At 43.9% G+C, this 18,760-nt stretch overlaps 1 protein-coding gene across 1 annotated transcript; it reads right to left on the bottom strand.

The window, feature by feature from the left end:
- Window positions 1-2,406: 2,406 nt before the first annotated feature.
- thbs1b (thrombospondin 1b) lies at window positions 2,407-14,408 on the bottom strand. Its single transcript, XM_070849036.1, has 22 exons — window positions 14,333-14,408; window positions 13,628-14,187; window positions 13,317-13,392; window positions 12,872-12,955; window positions 12,628-12,737; window positions 11,935-12,060; window positions 10,844-10,940; window positions 9,761-9,934; window positions 9,382-9,558; window positions 9,116-9,289; window positions 8,711-8,838; window positions 8,451-8,603; window positions 7,971-8,189; window positions 7,700-7,807; window positions 7,124-7,283; window positions 6,871-6,989; window positions 5,672-5,906; window positions 5,324-5,551; window positions 4,928-5,199; window positions 4,719-4,816; window positions 4,484-4,623; window positions 2,407-4,348 (listed from the first exon to the last, which is right to left on the bottom strand). The coding sequence occupies exons 1-22, from the start codon at window positions 14,394-14,396 to the stop codon at window positions 4,341-4,343; spliced, it is 3,510 nt and encodes a 1,169-aa protein (XP_070705137.1). The 5' UTR covers window positions 14,397-14,408; the 3' UTR covers window positions 2,407-4,340.
- Between the last annotated feature and the right edge of the window lie 4,352 nt (window positions 14,409-18,760).

Raw genomic sequence — 18,760 nt, forward strand, 5'->3', positions numbered from 1 at the left:
GGTGGGTAAATCGCTGCAGCATTCAGTGGGGGGTCCTCCATCTTAACATAACACTTCGACACCTCAATACAGAGCAGCATGGGGCACAAAGGTGTTGAATGACAGACTAGCGGAGAAGGGAGGCCAGATCAAATGTAGCGTTTGAGGTTTGAGGTTTGAGGCCAATTGCGGCAGTGGGTTCTGCAAACGCAGCGCAGTCTCTCCACCTCCCTGGGTGGATTACAGGAGCTAAATAAAGCTGTTGTAACTCCAGGGTGGATGGCCTTTGTTCCATTCATCAGCACTTTGCATTAGTCGCTACACTTCAAGGCTAATGTTTATATCCTTTTACTACAAAAGGTGCTTTTTTCAGACCCATTAAAGGTGCTGGAGGTAATTGGGTGGGCCTTTTCCAGCTTTGCTCTGTCATTATTTGTGTGTGGCAAGTAATCACGGTCATGACTTGCAACCGGAAGTCGGACAGTTTTAAAGTCCTGGTTTTGCTGGGAAAATTTAGAGTGGGCATCCAGACACTGTGGTTTCCATAAATAATCACAATCAAAGTGTCTTACAGCAATGCCTCGACCTCTAACTAGGATCTAGCTAGAATTACCACAATATTTGTGCATCACTGTATCTGTATAAGACAACTGCAGTGTGTACAAAATGTGTGGTTTCCTTGAATTCTGCTGTCAATTTATAGCTGAAACAATTAGTCTATGAATAGATTAGCTGATGGACAGGAAATAAATCTGCAGTAGTTTTGATAGTCGGTTAATCATTTAATGTATCGTGTATATGTGAGATTGAATGACTGTGAAACCTACCGGCTAATCATGATAACAATCAGCAGTTACACCCCTACAGTACTTCAATAAACTGGCCTCGTTAAATATCTATCTATATCTAAATACTTTATTACTTTAATTTCCAAAATATGAGGAAGCTGTAACATATTGTATTTAAAATCGGACATTAATGGAAGACGTGAAAGAAAACTGTCTGTGTACCAAGTGAGTGTACCAAGTAAATTGATGGGGATTCTCAAAGTGGCAACACTCACATCCTGACATGCAGCCTAAAAGGGTCCGAGAGCAAACGTGGGTGTTTGTAGACAGCTGGCAGAGATGTGTGAGAACTGTAGCTGGAATTAAGATGTCTAGCCTTCAGTGTTGCCACGTTGTTATAAGGCATAATAAGCCATGCCAGAGGGTCATCATTAATAAAATTGACAAACTGGATTTAAAAAGGCTAAAACCTCATTAATATAGCCCATAAATGTCTTTTTTCTTCTTTCCATTCGATTGCTACAGAATGACAGTGAGTCATCCGTTCATAAAAGGCTCTCTCCAAACATGTCCAAACACACTATGTCTGGTAGGTCTTTCCTCAGTAGAAAGCCCTGGCTCACAGAAAATGGTTTTTCTTTTCCATTTTAGAGTAAACCCAAGAAGAGCTTGGTTTTTTTTGCATGAGCAGAGATGTAGCCACCAGTAGAAGGGCTGTGTTAGAAGACACCACTGTGCAGGACACACTGTTGGACAAGTGATCTCCAGAGATCCACTCAGCTCCTAGTATTCAGGACCCAACCTAGGGCTCGAGTCAGGCTGTCTCCTACTCAGATTCAGTTTACTTGGGTTTGCTAGAGTCCCATTATATCACCATGGGTGTCGGGAAAGTGAAAATTGTGAAGTACGGGGCAATAACAAAAAACGACATTTATTGCTTCTCTTTTGGACCCTGCTGCTCGTTCATTGGTGGCACATCAGGCTGTTGCCTTGGTTTCTTGCATTTGTTTGGATCATGTCCCTTTTTTTTTGTTAGAAAATGTATTCAGGTTTCCCACCGGTCTCTTGTGGATTGTTTTTCTAAAGTTTTGGACCTGTTAATACCTCTACCAGTGATCTGTAGGATATCCATTACACGATGTTCAGATTTTGTTGAGGTCACGGTTTGTGTCCTGAAGCCAGTAAGCCAATGTCAAGGTTTGTTTAGGTCTAATATTTGCGCTCCGTGCTGTTTAAACCTTCCGCAGAGGTCAGTGTCTATCACAGAGAGGTCAGGCAGATCAAGCTGAGGGGCAGCTGTTTGTGTCACATTCCTCATGTGGTCTTGACCATGTCGACGATGTGTGCCTCTCCTCAGACCGAGAGGCCTGAAGGTACAACTCTGTGTATTGGGAGAACTGGGCAGTCGTTTTGACTTTGAGCATAATTAAGTGTTGAGCATTGGGGCTACAGTTATAATCTAAGATGGTTGTCTTCCTATTGTGTTCTGACAGAGTTCTACAGTTAGTCTGGTCTGAGTCATCCACCACTTCAATGTAAAACATGTTTGTGTTCATTTATTATTTAAACCAGTTCTTGATCAACACTGGATGAAAAATGGTAAAATAAGTCCAATCTGACAAACAAAATGACAGACGGGTTTGAGAATTTTAACAACTATTTATTGTCTTGAAGTATGTAACAAAATAATTGCTATGAATAAAAACAGCATTTTTGCTTTGTACAACTAAGAAAATGTTTACAGACAAGCAAAACTAATTGTACAAAAATATGGTAACATTGATACACAATAACAAAGAAGGTAAAAACAATAAAGAACAGAACATCCTCACGTCAGTGTGCAAACAGTTTATACAGATGGACGTGTGCCCTTTGGTAAGGCTACAAATCCTGATAAATTATTTAAATAGCATTTATCTACACACGCACACTCACACACAAATCAAACTCTCACAAACAGCTAAGACAGACAAAACAGTACAATAATTTATCTGCTAAAAACAGCACTGGACATACATGATAAAGCAAAATTATTTAAAAAAAAAAAAAAAAAAAAAGAAATCTCCCATTTTACTGTCATTGTCACCGGGGTAGATCACTGGATTGGGAGCTTGTTGTTTTTTAGATATGAAATGTCATACTATTTACAGCTCATGCTACAGTATCACTAAGATGTCCACCATTTCATAGGAATATGAGTACTTAGGTTGTGTTTTTGTTTAATCAAATTATACAACAGCAATGAGGTAATATTTGTACATCAAAGATTTCCTTTGTTTTTCATCTCTCTCTGAAGAAAAGGCACACAAGTCACATACACTTCATGCTAAATAGCCCTATCTGAAGAATACCTAATTCACTTTGTACAGTGGGACATGATAGACACTGAGCATGCATCTGTCTACACTTGGCTGTACCTGATTTTGGGTCAGTTTTCACTGTGATGTTGGATGGATTTTCTTTTTCTAATTTCCTTTTCTGCCTACATTGTAGGCAAGAGTCAATAAATTACATGTATTTACACAGTTCCAAATTGAAATCCTCAAAAGCTGAAGGGTTGATCAGGGTTTGGAAATATTTTGGAGGGAATACTGGCTTCGAGATCACTGGCTCTGGCAATTTCCTGTTAAATATAATCCTCATATTTTTTCTTACTGGTTTGATATGGGAAGGTTGTCACTTCCATCTCACCCTGAGAATTGATTAGTTAACTAGACAACATCAACAAAGCCCATGTTAGTACAAGATAGCTAACCTAAATGTAATTTTGTATTTCTCCATGTTTCTTCACTACAGAGATTCTTAGGTAGATGGGTAAAAGCACTTTCTTGTTCCATTCATTGCCAGTCTTCCACATACAGTACACGCATGAGCACAAATGTCCACACCATCATGTTCCCCTTATTTCTAACCTGCTCCACTGCCAACTGTTTTCTTAAGTTGCAAGTCCTCAACAACAAAGATTCCTAAATATTGTAACTGCTGTCTTCATCCTTCGAGTCCTCAAAAGTTGTATCATTAGGAATGTACATCCTGGCAGATCTGGTAAAGCAAAGGGAATATTTCATCAGTTTTTTTTCTTTGGGATGTCCATCCAGAAGGTAAGGTAGAAAGGCACACAGGCTGAAGAAGTGAGATAGAGAGAGAGAGAGAGAGAGATGTAAAGGCTTGGAAGTGCATAGTTGTCTATGGGGAGCCGCTCCCGCACAGAGATGAATGAGGTCTTTCAGAGAGCGAGAAAGTAGGCAGAGCTGGGATAGAAAGGTGTTTGTGTCCTACTGGCAAAGCTAGAGGGCTTGTTTTCTTTTTTCCCCAACTCTCCCTGCTCTCGTGGAAGGGTGGAGGAGAAGGGGCTCTCTGATCCTCAACTGGCAGTCAACAGGTTGGTGCTCTGCCCAAACCAGCTTCAAGCTACCCTGAGGCTGACCACATGCCCTTTGCCCTGTCCGAGTGTGCGTGCCGCAGAAAGAAGAGTTGCGGAGATAAGTCGGTCCCTGGACTTTGCATCAGAATACATAAGTTCATACTTTATACAAAAAAGGTGCATTCCTCAGAGCTTCCTGTGCCGTGCATTTAGACATCTGTTAAAAGAAAGACAAAAAAAGGAGTTGGAAATGGCCTCCTCAGGGACATCGATTTTAAGAACAGATCATCAAATGCTTTCTGGGAAGTTATTTTTACGATCACATTTTAGATGATTTTACGTAAATTCTTACCTCTGCATTCATACTTGAGGTCTGAGAAGTATACCATCTCTTGTGAGAAGACAAAAAGACCTAGCCTGCCGCCCGCATATGTCTTGTCATAGATGCTACCAGAATCTGCCATGATCTTCTTGCCCTCGTACATCACAACTCTGTTGGAATATATGAAAAATGAAAGTTGGTGAGGTCCAAAGCTTGGGATTTCAGTGTGAAGTCATTCTGATGTGGATCAATATCCTCTGCTCACCTTATAAGTCCTGTTCTTGGTCTGTGGATCAGATGCCATCTGTAGGCAGTGAAGTCTTTCCATCCAACATTCTTAGGGTCATGCCAGAGGGTCCGGACCTAAAGCAGCCAGGAAAATAAACAACCATGGGTTTATATTTTTGCGTATCTCTATATAAAATATGTATCTGTTGGGCAATAGAACCTCCAAATGTCCGCTAAATTTCCTACCTGTCCTGCGGTATTCCCTGTGTGCCAGAGGGCATTCCTGAGGTGCTCTCCAGGGCCAGTGGTGGAGTTAACCACTTTAATGGACAGGCCCGAGTATCCCTGGGCCTTGGTGGGTTTGTTCGACCAGTATGTCTGCGTGATCTGCTTCCACATCACAACATAAAACCTGGAACTGGACTGGTAGCCGAACACAAAGCCGGCGTAATCATCATCCCTCTCTGTGTTGATGAAGAAAGTGCCACTGAAGTCCACTGAATTGAACTCGTGGTAACCTGAAGTAAAAAATACGAGTTAGAGGCCAGTATTTCACTTTTCAACTGAATAACTTATTTCACTCAGATATAGAATGTATGCCATTTGGGTGAAATTGGGACAAACATGCTGTCTTTTACTTACCAACAGCGATACCAGGGTCACAGTTGACTGTCTGAACCAGCTCTTTGCCCTGATGGCGGACGACCCAGTTAGGATCAATCTGCGAGGTACCTTTGGGGTCCAAAGGAACCATCTGGAACTTGCGGAAGTCTGTCTCGCTAATGTCAAAGTTCTCGGGACACACGTCGTAGATGTCAGGCACGTTGTCTTGATCAAAGTCATCTTTGCAAGCATCTCCACGACCATCACCTGACAAGTGCACATTACAAATTCAATAATAGTAGATAGTAGAAGATCTCAAGACATGCAGTGAGCTGTGTTTCAGCTCATTGCTTAGAGCCTTTTCGAAACACGGCACATTTTTCTCACCATCAGAGTCCAGTTGGTCAGGGTTGAAGGCCAGTCTGCAGTTGTCTTTGTCATCAGGGATACCATCATTGTCATCATCATGGTCGCAGGCATCTCCCTTGCCATCCTTGTCATGGTCAGCCTGGTTGGCATTGGGGATGTATGGGCAGTTGTCCAGGTTGTTCTGGTGTCCGTCCTCATCGATGTCCTGGTTGCTGTCACATTTGTCTCCCACGCGGTCATCATCTGAATCCACCTGCAACGGCACAGTGTTTTGCCATCAGTGTATGGCCTAAGGGGACAGTGAAGTATTAGCGTGTGATACTTTCACCACTGTGTTTCCTACTATCCTTGTTCTTTCATCTCTCATCTCCTGCTTTCATTGAGGACTTTCCTTAGGCTGAAATCACTCTGCCTCTGTAGAGCTGCCAAGCTCAATTTGTCCATGTCAGCAGTTTTCAGCTACTGAAAATCAAACATCATTCCACAAGACTGTTTGCTCCTCCTACTCCTTGTTGAACAAGCAAATTGGAAGGACACACCCTGCGGCACTAAGAAAAAATAAGGGCAAGGGCATGAATGGAAGGTGGTGGAGGTTGGGAGCAGGGATTGGATGTGAGGATTTAGGTAACTGAGCAAAAGCAACAATTCTACGTTCAAAGATCTCACTAAGACCCTCTTAATTTGTTTTGTGCAGTTTTTGTAGTCTGTTCCACAGCAAGTAAAATTGCTGCCTGTCTGAACATGTCTCCTTTGGCCTTAAATCACAGCTTGCAATTCACTCTTTAAAGACCACATCAGTGTAGATTTAGATCCCCCCCTTTTCCCCATTCTTTTCCTGAGTCCTGTTGTTCAATACATTCCTATTTCTCAGTGTAGCATGGCACAGGTGGACTGAGCAGGCCTGTGGTGCACAGACAGGGTGTGCACACATCCCAGGGCCAGCCCATTCCTCAGTAATATCCAGCCAGAGGCCTCTTCCCTCACATTAGCCAGCTAACGTCAATGGGCCATTGAAAAGACCCCTGGCCCCCCACTATGCCTTATTGAACTGATGTGCCCTTGAGCTGTATACAGGATTTACTCCACCTTTACATGGCGTGTTAAAGCTTACACAGCTACACAGGGCTAATCACTAAGGCTCTGTCTCAATTGAAAGACAGTATATGCTGAGCTACAGAGAAAGGCAGGGAGATGAATGTATTTGTGTGTCCACACACCTGATCAGGATTATGTTCCAGAGGGCAATTGTCACACATGTCTCCCACTCCGTCCAGATCTGTGTCTCTCTGGTCTACATTGTACACATATGGGCAGTTGTCCTTCTCATTCAGTATGCCTGAGAAATGAGTGGAAACAAACAATAAGAAAAACCAGTGCATAAATTCTATAACTAAAAAAGGATGATTTCACGTCGGCACACACATAAAGATTTCTACTTAGTCGTTCTCTTTCAAATTTTCCCTTGCTCACCATCTCCATCGATGTCCACAGCACAGGCATCTCCTTCCCCGTTGTTGTCTGTGTCCGTCTGGTCTGGGTTGCTATTGTAGGGGCAGTTGTCACACCGGTCACCCACATCATCGCGGTCATAGTCATACTGCCTGGGGTTGTACACGAATGGACAGTTGTCCTGTTTCAAAAAGAGAAAGACAAAGGGGAAGAGAAAGAGTTGAGGATAGGTTTTCAGGTACAGTGCTTGTCATTTGCCATCTGAGCCTGAGTGGATCTATTCACAGGGAGGGAGTGAAGTGGGACAAAAAGGTGCTTTATTTTTAGCCCCGTCCCAAATCGAATGTTGGGATTAGCAAAGACACAGTGCAGCCCCTTCAGAGCAGTACCTCACTGTTGGAATTTGAGGTTTTTGGCTCACGCCAGAGAGAAACATTTGCTTTCCTGCTGAGCCTCCCCCTCCCCTTCCCCCCCCTCCCCTTCCCCCTCTCCACCTGCATTGTTATTAGACTGCATGAATGATGAATTCAAAAGTTATAGAACACACACACACTCCTTTGTCCACTGTTATGGCCACATCTTCCGATTGTCACTTACTCTATCGTCAGGGATGCCATCATTGTCATCATCATTGTCACAAGCATCTCCAATGCCGTCTTTATCGTAATCTTCCTGTCCAGAGTTAGGGAGGTTGGGACAGTTGTCCTGAATAACAAACAGTCAAAGATTATAACAAACATACCAGTAATTTGACTTTAATTCTGTAAAATTTATTAAATTGATTTCTTCAATTTCTTAAGTGAATTTGCATCACATATCTTCCCTCTTTTTTTTTTTTATATTGCATATTTGCCTCACCAGTACATACCTTTTTGCAGTGGTAGGTGGCATTCTCCACACAAACCAAGTCAGCGTTGGGCCATCCATCCAGATCTGTGTCCTCTCCACAGATGTGGCCATTGCCAGCATAGCCCGGTTTGCACTCGCAGCGGTACATGGGATCGGCAAAGTGTCCGAGGTAGTTACAGCGGGCGTTTTTGTTGCAGTCATGGCTTCCATCGAGACATGGATTACGGGGCGTGCACACCTGGAGAGCAGAGGAGATATGGATTGTTTGATCAGTGATCTGTCTGGCTGTTCTTCTGTTCTTAGAAAAGGCAGACAATCATCACAATAAATGAGCATAGTCCTGCCCTGGAGACGCAAGTGTACTTGTACCTTACACCAATCATTCCTTATCAGGTAGTTATCAGTATTCATTTATCATCGCATCAACTCGTATCTCTTTCTGTCAGAGCATTTGCATTTTACTGCCCTCTGACTGCTACAAAGACAGGACTGTACTTGCCTGTTTCTTAGCTACAGCCTGCTCCAAACCTTTGCCAAAAGGCTGGGGTCCTGAGTAGCGAGGAGGGCAGGGTAGACAGTTGTAGCCGGGATCTGTGTTCTCACAGCGGTGCACACCATTAAACTCAAAGCAAGCATCTGGGACCTCCTTACACTGTTTTTAGGACGACAAACATTGAGATAAGTTAAGCTTGATAGATGTTTCAGCAGGCCATGTTTTCAGCTGAAAAAATCATAATACAAGGTCTACAGAATTTTTACCTCATCGATGTCTTTACACTTGATACCATTTCCAGTGTAGCCAGCTGGACACTTTCCACACTTCCAGGAACCGTCAGGGAAACTGGTGCACTTGGTTCCAGCAAAGCATGGGTTAGACAGGCACCCATCTGAAAACAGCAATGTTGGGTCATTACTTAGACATCACCTGCGAGATCAAAGGTATCATTTAGATGTAAACTTTTTTTAATCCAGTAAACCCCATTCTAGTAATGGGCACATTGTGAACAATATATAAAAATGTAACTAAATAATTAAAACTTACAGTGGAAGAACTTGCCAAAATGCAATGGTAATATTATCAATTAAAGCACAGTAAAAACATGAAATGATCCAAATATATGGAGCTCAATTGTAGAGGTTCTGTAATTGATTAAAATATCTTACCTATTGGACAAGGTTTCTTGTTGCACAACTGCTTGTCTTTGGCATCACCAACACACTCTTTGCCACCGTATTTTGGTGCAGGGTTATTGCACAGGCGTTTACGAGTCTGAACACCCTCTCCACAGGTGAGCGTGCAGGTATCCCATGGTGACCAGGGTCCCCAGTTGCCATTGACTAAGGGGAAAAAGAAGAAAACATGATTGATTTCCATCCTCGCTGCATGAACAAATGTGACCAGGCAGTGAATATCAGATTATAAGACTTACTGGGGCATGGAGACGCCTGACAGCTCTCGGTTTGCCGGCCTGCTCCTTCACAGTCCTTGCCTCCAAGCTGAGGGGTGGGGGAGTTGCAGAGGCGGATACGGGTGATGACACCAGCACCACAGGTGACGGAGCAGGATGACCAGGGTGACCAATGGCTCCAGCTGCCGTCCTGCTTGACTGAAGACCGCAAAGAAAGGTCAGAGGTCAGTTATCAGAGGGCAAAGTGTTGGACCATTGTGGCACTCTATCATAGATGATGGCACACAGAAGATAATGGCTAAAATCATAGATAACTATGTGTACTGCAGGCTGGCTGCTCAACAGGATCTATTTATGCATTTGTCTTTGTCTGATGGGTGAGAGTATGTTGTTAACTCACAGCGCTTGTCACACTCCTGGAGGTAGCAGTCGCGGGTCTGCACTGAGGTGCCATCACAGTTGTTATTGATACGGTCGCAAGAGCGCCCACGCTGCTGGATGCCCCGCCCACATGACACGGAACAATGGGTCCATTCAGACCACTGCGACCAGCCATCCTCTGCATAGTCGCTCGCTGAGCAGGAGGGAAAGAGAGAGAGAGAATATGAGAGAGAGGGGAAGAGGGAGACAATAAAAGAGCTATTCCAGCTAGGCAGCACCCCCTCGCAAACACCCCCAAGCCTAAATGAGGAGGGAAAGCTCTTAAAGCGGAGAGCTAATGGTGTGGATTTAGCTGGGACTTAGGCAGAGAGAAGGCCGTCTGTTGAGAGGGAGGGCAGAGACTGACACATTGAGAGAAGTTGGAGAAACAGAAAGGGCTACTGTCCTCTGGGATGCATAGGGATGCCCCGTTGGCTTATGTTTTCCTAAAGAGGAAACAGATTTTGCAAACACTGTGCTGGATGTGTAATGACTTCAACAAGTGGCTGAGGCCTGAATGAATGCGGCTCCCCCTGTTTATTTAGGTTTTGGGGAGGCATTGCAGCCAAGCTTGCATAGGTATGAAGAACATGTCACTTCTCCTCATGTAGAAGATGACTTTACTAAACAGCCAACCAATTTTCCATGCCGCTTTAACCAATTTGGCAAATTACAGCCATTTCAACTTGAAGATTCAAAGATGTTTTGGAGCACAAAGCGCCAATGTTCCAAATGCATAAGCGCCCTTTCATTTACTCGGATGTTATTTCACTTAAGTCATCTCTAAAATTAGCATGTTTTCTCTTGGATAGAAAGCTTTACATCTAGGGAAATATTTGTGGCTTTTTGTTTTACATGGCAAATAACATAGAAACAGCTCTTTCAGTGAATGGGACAGTGTTTGAATGCTCTGTCTTAGTTGAAACATATAGGTTCTTGCTTACAGGAGTCATTTACACAGTAGCTTATAGTGTAGATTTGCACAGATGTAATTACAGTGTACTTTCCTATAGCTTGGCAGATTCTAACAATAAGTTGGGCTTTAGAAAACAGAAATACTTACGTGTTCCACAGCGTGGGCAGCACTCTCCATCAGGAACAGTCGCATTAGCACAGGAGATCACTGGGCAGGAGATCTTGCGGCACACAGTAGCAGAGTTCTGCACAAGCACAGAGATCAAATGTACAGTTGAACATATGCTTAAATACATGGATATCACCCAAATATTGCTGCAATTTTCTTCTAAATTATGTCCAGGTGCTGAGTTAAATCCCCATTTCCAAATGGAATTGAGACACTGCAGAACCGTGTCACTGATGTGGAGCTGATTATTGTGTAAACCTATTTAAATTAATGCGTGTTGCAGGGTCATTTTTCGTCCAAGTCGATGTCCGTGCAAGCAACTCATTAAAGTCTCTGCTCAACATCTGAGTTTGCACAGATTTGCCGTACCAGAAAAACTAAAAACCAGAATTCTGGCTGAGAAGGGAGACCCCTGCAGACAACCACCTGCCCACTGGGTCAGGGGATGGTGGGCATGTGGCCAAAGTCCTAATAATGGAAGTTGGTTTCACAGCGGAGCCGGACTGGGCACTGAGCCCCAAACAAATAAAGCCAGCCTGCCAGCACAACCTGTGTGGGTGTACTGTGAATGACTCAGGGATAACAACTGCCTCTAACTATGCATGCTTATGTTCTCCCTCCTGGATTTGATCACTGACAGGGAAGAAAAGGGGAAATAGGGACAAATAATGTATCAGTAGAAGAGAAAATCTGGAAATAAAGCCTGTCTGTGAAATGCAGAAATCCTCCCTGCCAAGTATTTTGCACCTGAGCCCATCCCTTCTTTCCACTCGTCACAGCCAAGGTCTTGTTCTTAATTACGGGCAATGCATCACTTAAAGTCTGGTCAAGTCCCTCTAGGCCACACTCAAGTTGAACTTCTAGCAGCAGACCTCTCATTACCACAGTAAAGGCTGTTGGCCTTCTGCCAGGCCTTCACACTACTAATTACTGACAAGATCAGTCAAGTGGTGATAAGTGTGTGTGTGTGTGTGTGTGCGCGCCTCAGTGTGAGTTGCCTTTACATATGAGTGTGTGTGTGCGTGCACAAAGAAGACACGATATACACAATCTGATGGGGGAGTTCTCACCTGACAAGTGCACTCGGTACAGTCATCAACGGTCCACTCGTCCCTGTTCTTGCGCACAATGCCGTTGTGGATGCAGACGCCACTGTGAATGCCAATACGGTTCTTGATCAGCTTGTTCTCATCCGTCTGGGGGTGGAAGCGTGGGAGAAGCAAGCAAAACACACATATCGTTCATTGATTGTTGGATTCCAATGAGTTGTAACATTGCTTTTGAAATGAAGTGTTAATCCATACAAACACAGCACTATATAACATACAGAGAAAATATGTTTAAGTAGAACTTATATAAGTTCGGAAAAAAGAAGAACAAGTATTAGGTAACGATAATTAAATGGAATTAAATTGGAAGTTCCGTTTTGCAGCTATGTTTATGCACGTGTCAGTTTTGGTGAGGGCCATCATTGAAGTTAAATTAGAGTGAATTTGAGCAACTCACTACAAAATGCATAAGGACTCAACTGGTTTAAAGCACTCCATTTGTTTCACATTAAATATGCTTTCAGTGCAAAACTTCACTAATGTTATTGCAGCTCCTTTTGCGAATATAGAGTATGTGCGATTTTGCTGGACAACTTTGCACAGATGGTGATAGTTACCCTCCCCCCGCAAAAACAACACATACACACACACAGAAAGGCAGACAGGCACACAGCTGACAGTCGCTTGCACTTGTTTGATGGGTTTCCTTCTTACCAGCTGGCGGAGTTCATTGGACAACTCCTTGACCACCACACCGAGGCTCCTCAGCTCCTTAAACATGCTGACCAGGTCCTCACAGGAGAAGCCACAGACCATCTGTAAGTCTTCACCAGGGCAAACACACAGGGAGGAAGGTCATTAATTAGTAGTAAGGGTAAAACTATGACAGTCATTCTTAGTGTAGCCTGCAGCCAGTATAACGGTGTAATAGGAGTCCACATCATATCAGAGTGTTTACCTTTAGTCTTATGTCCAGTGTACTCTGTTCTGATGGCTGAGGAGCCGTTGAGGTTCTCCAGGATCATGGTGTCAGTCGTCATGGCTGAAAGAAGAACAGTATAAAGCAAATCACACAACTGTGCACTCATTGTTCTGGGTGGTTTATTAATGAGGAAGGACTCTGTTCTTAAAATGTTGCACACTGCTTTAAATCAATATGAAAAGTAATGAGTCAATACTGCACAGCCCAGAGAACATACTTTGAGACCACAGTCCCCCGAGATATTTGTAAACTGGCATTCCTGTGTGTTAAGTGGTAAACAGCTTCCCAGGGAGGGTTTTTATGTAGAACTCAAAGAGTAAATTAAGTATATACACATTTCTTTGATAAGGACTAGCCAGGACTTGGCAGTACATGAAGCAGATGAGTGATGAGTAAACACAGGAGATGTCTGATTACTCACAGCGTTGGCATCCTTTGTTGCGGAGGATGGCATCCAGTGTGGTTCCAAACACGAACCGCACGTTTTGTAGGACCCCCTGCAAGTTTCAAAGTTCAGTTAAGAATAATCCGATACATTACGAAATAATCTGCTTATCACTGCGCCACGTAAAAAGCATTAAAAGGGTCATTCAGCCCTGTCGTGTGTGCGCTTTTACGCATTCGGACCTAAATGTACATTTGCGTTTTTAAACAATATTATGAAGACACATGACTTGACATTTTAAGAATTCCATGTTCAAATTCAACGTCTACAGCGGCGCGTGCTCTCACCATGAACCTGTCCTTCACTGCTCCCTTGCCGATCCTGAGCTGCGCGCTGGCTGGGGTCTCCGGCGTCAGGATGCTGTGGATGGGCGCATCCAGCTCGGCGGTGTTCACCTCCTCGCATCCCGCGTACAGCTGCGCCCGGTCCTCCTGCACGAACAGCGTGATGTTCTTCCAGTGGCCCGTAGCCAAATCCACGTCTTCGATGGAGACCACCTGCTGCTTGTTCTCTGTGGAGAAAACTATGTCCAAGCTGTTCGCCTTGCCGTTAGAGACGATCTCAAAGACGGGTCCGGAGCCGTCCTTCTTCTCCACGGTCAGCAGGGTCCCCCTGGTCCATTTGAACTGCTTGAAGTTGAGCAGGAGGAGGAACCCCCTCTCGGCGTGGATGGAATCGATCAGGTCGCTAAAGTCTTTCTCTGGGACCGGGGGGATCAGGTCCGGGACGAGGATCTTGTAGGCGGGGCTGTACGGGTCGTCTCCTTTCACCTGGGTGACCCCGCGGTTCTTCTTGGGCACTTGGATAAGGTCGAACAAGTCGTACACGCTATTGTCGTCTCGACTCTCTGCGGGTGAATAATAATAAGCAGTCAGCCTTTGTCTGGCAGTGCACTGGCTCTCAATACACTGCGAACCTTTCAGAGCCACGACAGACCCTCCATAATAAAGAAAAAACTAAAGACGAGTTCAAGTTGAACCAACCAAACTCACCTGCGACGCGCGCACTCTCGCAGGTCCAAAGCATCAATAGCAAAAATATTCCTGTCAACTTCATGGTGAAACACCAACCTGCTGCCTGTGACAAATAAGGACAAAAAACCCCAACAATCATTCAAATTATAACATAAATGTCAGACAGAGTGAGCGCGCAACAGGTTGAAAACCTCAAAAAAAGTCACAAATCACTTATTAGTGTCGGTGCAGCTGCGCAAACACTCACATTCCTTAGAATATCTGTCACTCACCTGCTCAATGAACACAACACAGCAAAAGTAATAAAACCTCGCAAAATGTGTAGAAATCCAGCAATAATCCTCAAGCGCAAATTTATGGCGAATTATTTAAAAGGAAAAAAAAGTTCCACTGTGAAAAGAAGGAAACGATAAAAAAAAAAATCTTGCGTTTTTTCTTCTTGATTGAAATCTTCTCCTCGCTGGCCGCTAAAAAACTCTCTTTTAAGCCGAGGGGGGACAAAGTGCTATTTAAATAGTTTGATGCCATTCCTAAGAAGTGGCCTCGTCCAATCACGGTGAGGGGAGAAAAAGGGACGAGCTTATCCTCTTAGCTGAGAGAGAGAGAGGGAGAGAGGGAGAGAGAGAGGGGAGCTTTCCACTGCAGGACGAGGGACCAACTTCGGTGTGCTGCACTCAGACCTTCAATGGACCAGTGTTTCCTCTCACTGCGTCCATCCATCAGCCCTCAGAAGCATTTCCATCTCAGAGATTTCCATAAGCGCACTGCAAATAACTGTAATGGTCCTATGACATTCCACACGTGTCTCTTTGCCGTGCAAATTAAAAAGGAAAAAAATAAATCACAAAAGATCCGCTCAACTTCTGCTTAATGGTGAGGGTATTCCTCTATGTGATCTTCTCTGAAAGCACCTACGGTACCAGCAGATGCGATATTCCTCTAATATTCTCATGCACTATGGCTGTGGCCCATCATGCACATCTGCAACTTATTTCATATGATCCTCCACTTGGTGAGAAAAGCTATGTCAGCTGTCTACAGCATAGTTTACAGTGTAGGTATGTATCCCTAAATATTCTACAGAATGAGTCCTCCTCCTTATTGTTTAGGGATTCTTTCCTGTCAAACAGCTCGTTTATCAGGTCTGCAGAGCAGGTAGTTTCAGTTTTAGCCTCAGCTGACTGCAGTTCCCTGGTCTCACCGCTAGGAGCCGACGTGAGTTCACTGGAGAGGTGCCTGTGGCGGTGTTGCAGCACACCTGAGCTCACCTTCAGAGTGCCACTGTGTTTGTTCAGTTTTGTTGAAAGAAAAGATTTCTAATTGATCGCTCTGGTAATAAAGTATTGCAGCATCCTAATGTAAGTATCTAAATAGTAAATTTCCCCATCATGGGACTAATAAAGGAGTATCTTACCTTATCTAATAACAGTGAAAGCGTCACTCCTTAGTATGTGTCCTTGAGCGAGGCGCTCAATTTCTGCCCAAGAAGAGGAAAATGTAAAGGAAGGAGAAAAAAGTTGCAAAATTCTGCAGAAGGGGATCAAAAAACTGTAAGTGAAGTGACACTGCACTAAATAAACAAAACAAATATGATAAATAAAACTCAAATAAATAAATAAATTCAAATATATAGAAAATATACAATTCAATATATATTGAGGCAAGGGAAATACATATGCTATCATTCTAGCATCAATTAACCAGTATAAGTCAGTAGTTAAGATCAATTTAATGAAGACAACTCTTCCTTAGTTCCTTGATGTTTTGACTCAGTTTGCTATTATCAGCTTCACATGGTGACGTTGAGAAGCTGTTGATTTAACTTTAAGGTGTCAGGATCGTCTAAACCAAACACTCTAATCTAAACTGTTTATGTACTGAGTAAGAAAATCACTGTTTATAGTTACGAGGGGAGAATTTTCTTCTTATTTACCAGATCGTGACAAGAATGCATTTGGTGAATCACAGGCTTTCCACTGAAGCAGCGGCGAAGCCCAAACAAACAGCTGACTCGTTTTCAAGCCATTTCTGCCACTTTTCAATCACCTCTGATGTGCTTTGGTGTGCTGGAGCACGAGGGGATACAGTCATGTCTTCATCTGCCAGGATCATAATACTTCCCGTTTAGAAAGGAGACTCACTGAAAGATGGAGCAAGAAGTGGGAGCAAGTGTTACAGCAAGTGTTTTGACTCCGTGGTGATGGTGCACAGATCCGTCTTTGACGGATGAGTGATCATACCTTTCCCTGTGCACTGACAAGGAGAAACTCAAGCTCCTCTGGCCGTGTGTAGCTGTGTAATTTATCTACCTGATGCATAAGACACATGCCTTTATATGTAATGAGGCAGGTCTCAGAGCTATGAGTTTAACAGCGCTGGTGTAGAGGGTCCCTGGGATGGAGCTGAAAGCTGGTTCAGACGTCTGGCGGTGGACGGTCTCCCCTCAGGGATCCTGAGGTCAGAGCTGAGCTGACTCCTCTGGTGCCTGCGAGTCTCCGTCTCAGATCAGGACCCTTGATGGAGACTGTAGGTAGCTTGTTTGAGCCTGTAGATGATACACTGTCAGTGCCTCAGGTGGCAGGACAGTCGACCTGTCTACTGTGTAATATGAAAATATATAACGATACAGATTAGTCCGTTTGGGAAGGCGTTAACCTGGTTTGACTGAGGCACAACTCGGGAGCTTGTCGAAGCTCATGTAAGACTCATGTTAGTGTTTGGTTGTTATTTTCTAAGCTCAGCCTGTGAAGAAGGAAGTACATGTGCAGAAAGAAAAAGTGCTGCTGTTTTTGGCAGGAGAATATATAAATAAAAGGATCAAGAGAACATTTGTCTGAACACACACATGCTGCCACACACATTCACTAAAGGACTGTTGGCGTGTAGATGTGAGCATGTTCAGTAAAGCGGCACGTGCACACACACATGCACACCACGCATCTTCTTTTTTTTTGTTTTTTTTCCCTCTTAATTTTCTTTTCTGTTTTTGCTACATGGCCAGACGTAGTAGATACAAGGAAATGAGAGGAATGAGGAAAAAAAATAGAGAACAGAGGAAAGGAGACAAGGAAGGAGAAGACAAAAGAGAGGAGAGGAGAGAAAAGACGAGGGCGAGGAGAAACAAGGAAAGAGGAAAGGGATGGGGAGCGAGGAGAGGGAGGGAGGACAAGAGAGGTGATGAGTAACGAGGAGAGGAAAGGGTAGAAAAGAAGAGGAGTAATATGGCAGATACTTGCACACACATGCCATTTCACTGAATATATGAGTAATCTAGGTAGCCTGCAGGAAGTCACTGAGTAACATTTTACAGAAACAGCTGACCAAACTTCCCAATGAACCCCCGTCCTCCTGCTGCTGGGCTTCAGCATCATGACGGGTCCTGACCCAGGCCTGTCTGATGTTTCGTAATGTAGTGCCAGAAAGCCGATGATTCAAAATTTGAATAAAAGGTGTTAGTTTTATAGTAAGAGTTGATAGACAGACACCCTAATCAGCTGTCAGATTCAGAATAAGTCAACACTTGAAGTTTGTGTCACACCTGTTTGGAAAAATGTGGAAAAATTCAAGATGGCAGGAAGTGATAGATAACAGGCTTATATACAATAATCTGTGATCTTTAGCCTTCTCGATCAGCGGTCACTCACTTGAGGCAATGACGTCCTGTGTCGCATCAAAACGAGAGCACGGACCGAGTGACATCACACTGTGCTGTCACCGGGAGAGATCACACTTCCCAGCCGGCTGAAGTCATTCCCACGCACTACTTGCAATTACTACTAACTAGATGACACGGGGAGTTTTTCCCAGTCAGCAGCTCATATTTACAGTAAATCCAGTATGACACCAAGTGGGCATTAGCTCTCCTCTGCTCCATCATCAGCAGAGAGAAGAGCTTCAGAGCCAACAGGGACAATTTTCTTTTTGCGCGGAGTAAATTACTATCGTTCTTCCACATGCACATGGCAGCAAGGATCCACTTGAGATTGTAGATTTCGTTGTCTACCCGTGTCAGCGAGGGTCAATGCAGAGGCCAAACATTCATGCCTGTACAAGCCAACAAACGTGTGAAGACTTACATGTTTGCAGACGGGTACGCTGCTTTTCAGTTTTTTTTTTTTTTTTTAATGATTGTATCTTTGGGGTTTGGAGCAGTGACCTGGTCTAATTATGAGGGGCAAGTCGTTTTGCATTTTCTGACATTTTATAGACAACAAGTAATCAATGAATCAGAAAAATGATCTGCAGACGAATTGATAACGCAAGCGATCCTCATTTGCAGCACTGCGGTGGAGTGATCCGACTCGTGGAGCTGTACACAGGTGCTGAAGTGTGTGTTTGTTGTTCAGCTCGGTGAGACTCTGCCTGAGGTCACACACTCCCATGGGAGATTACTGGTGTTATTGCTCCTTGCACAACACCCAGACAGACAGACAGACACTCATACTG

Source organism: Pempheris klunzingeri, chromosome 18, assembly GCF_042242105.1.
Source record: "Pempheris klunzingeri isolate RE-2024b chromosome 18, fPemKlu1.hap1, whole genome shotgun sequence".
NCBI lineage: Eukaryota > Metazoa > Chordata > Actinopteri > Acropomatiformes > Pempheridae > Pempheris > Pempheris klunzingeri.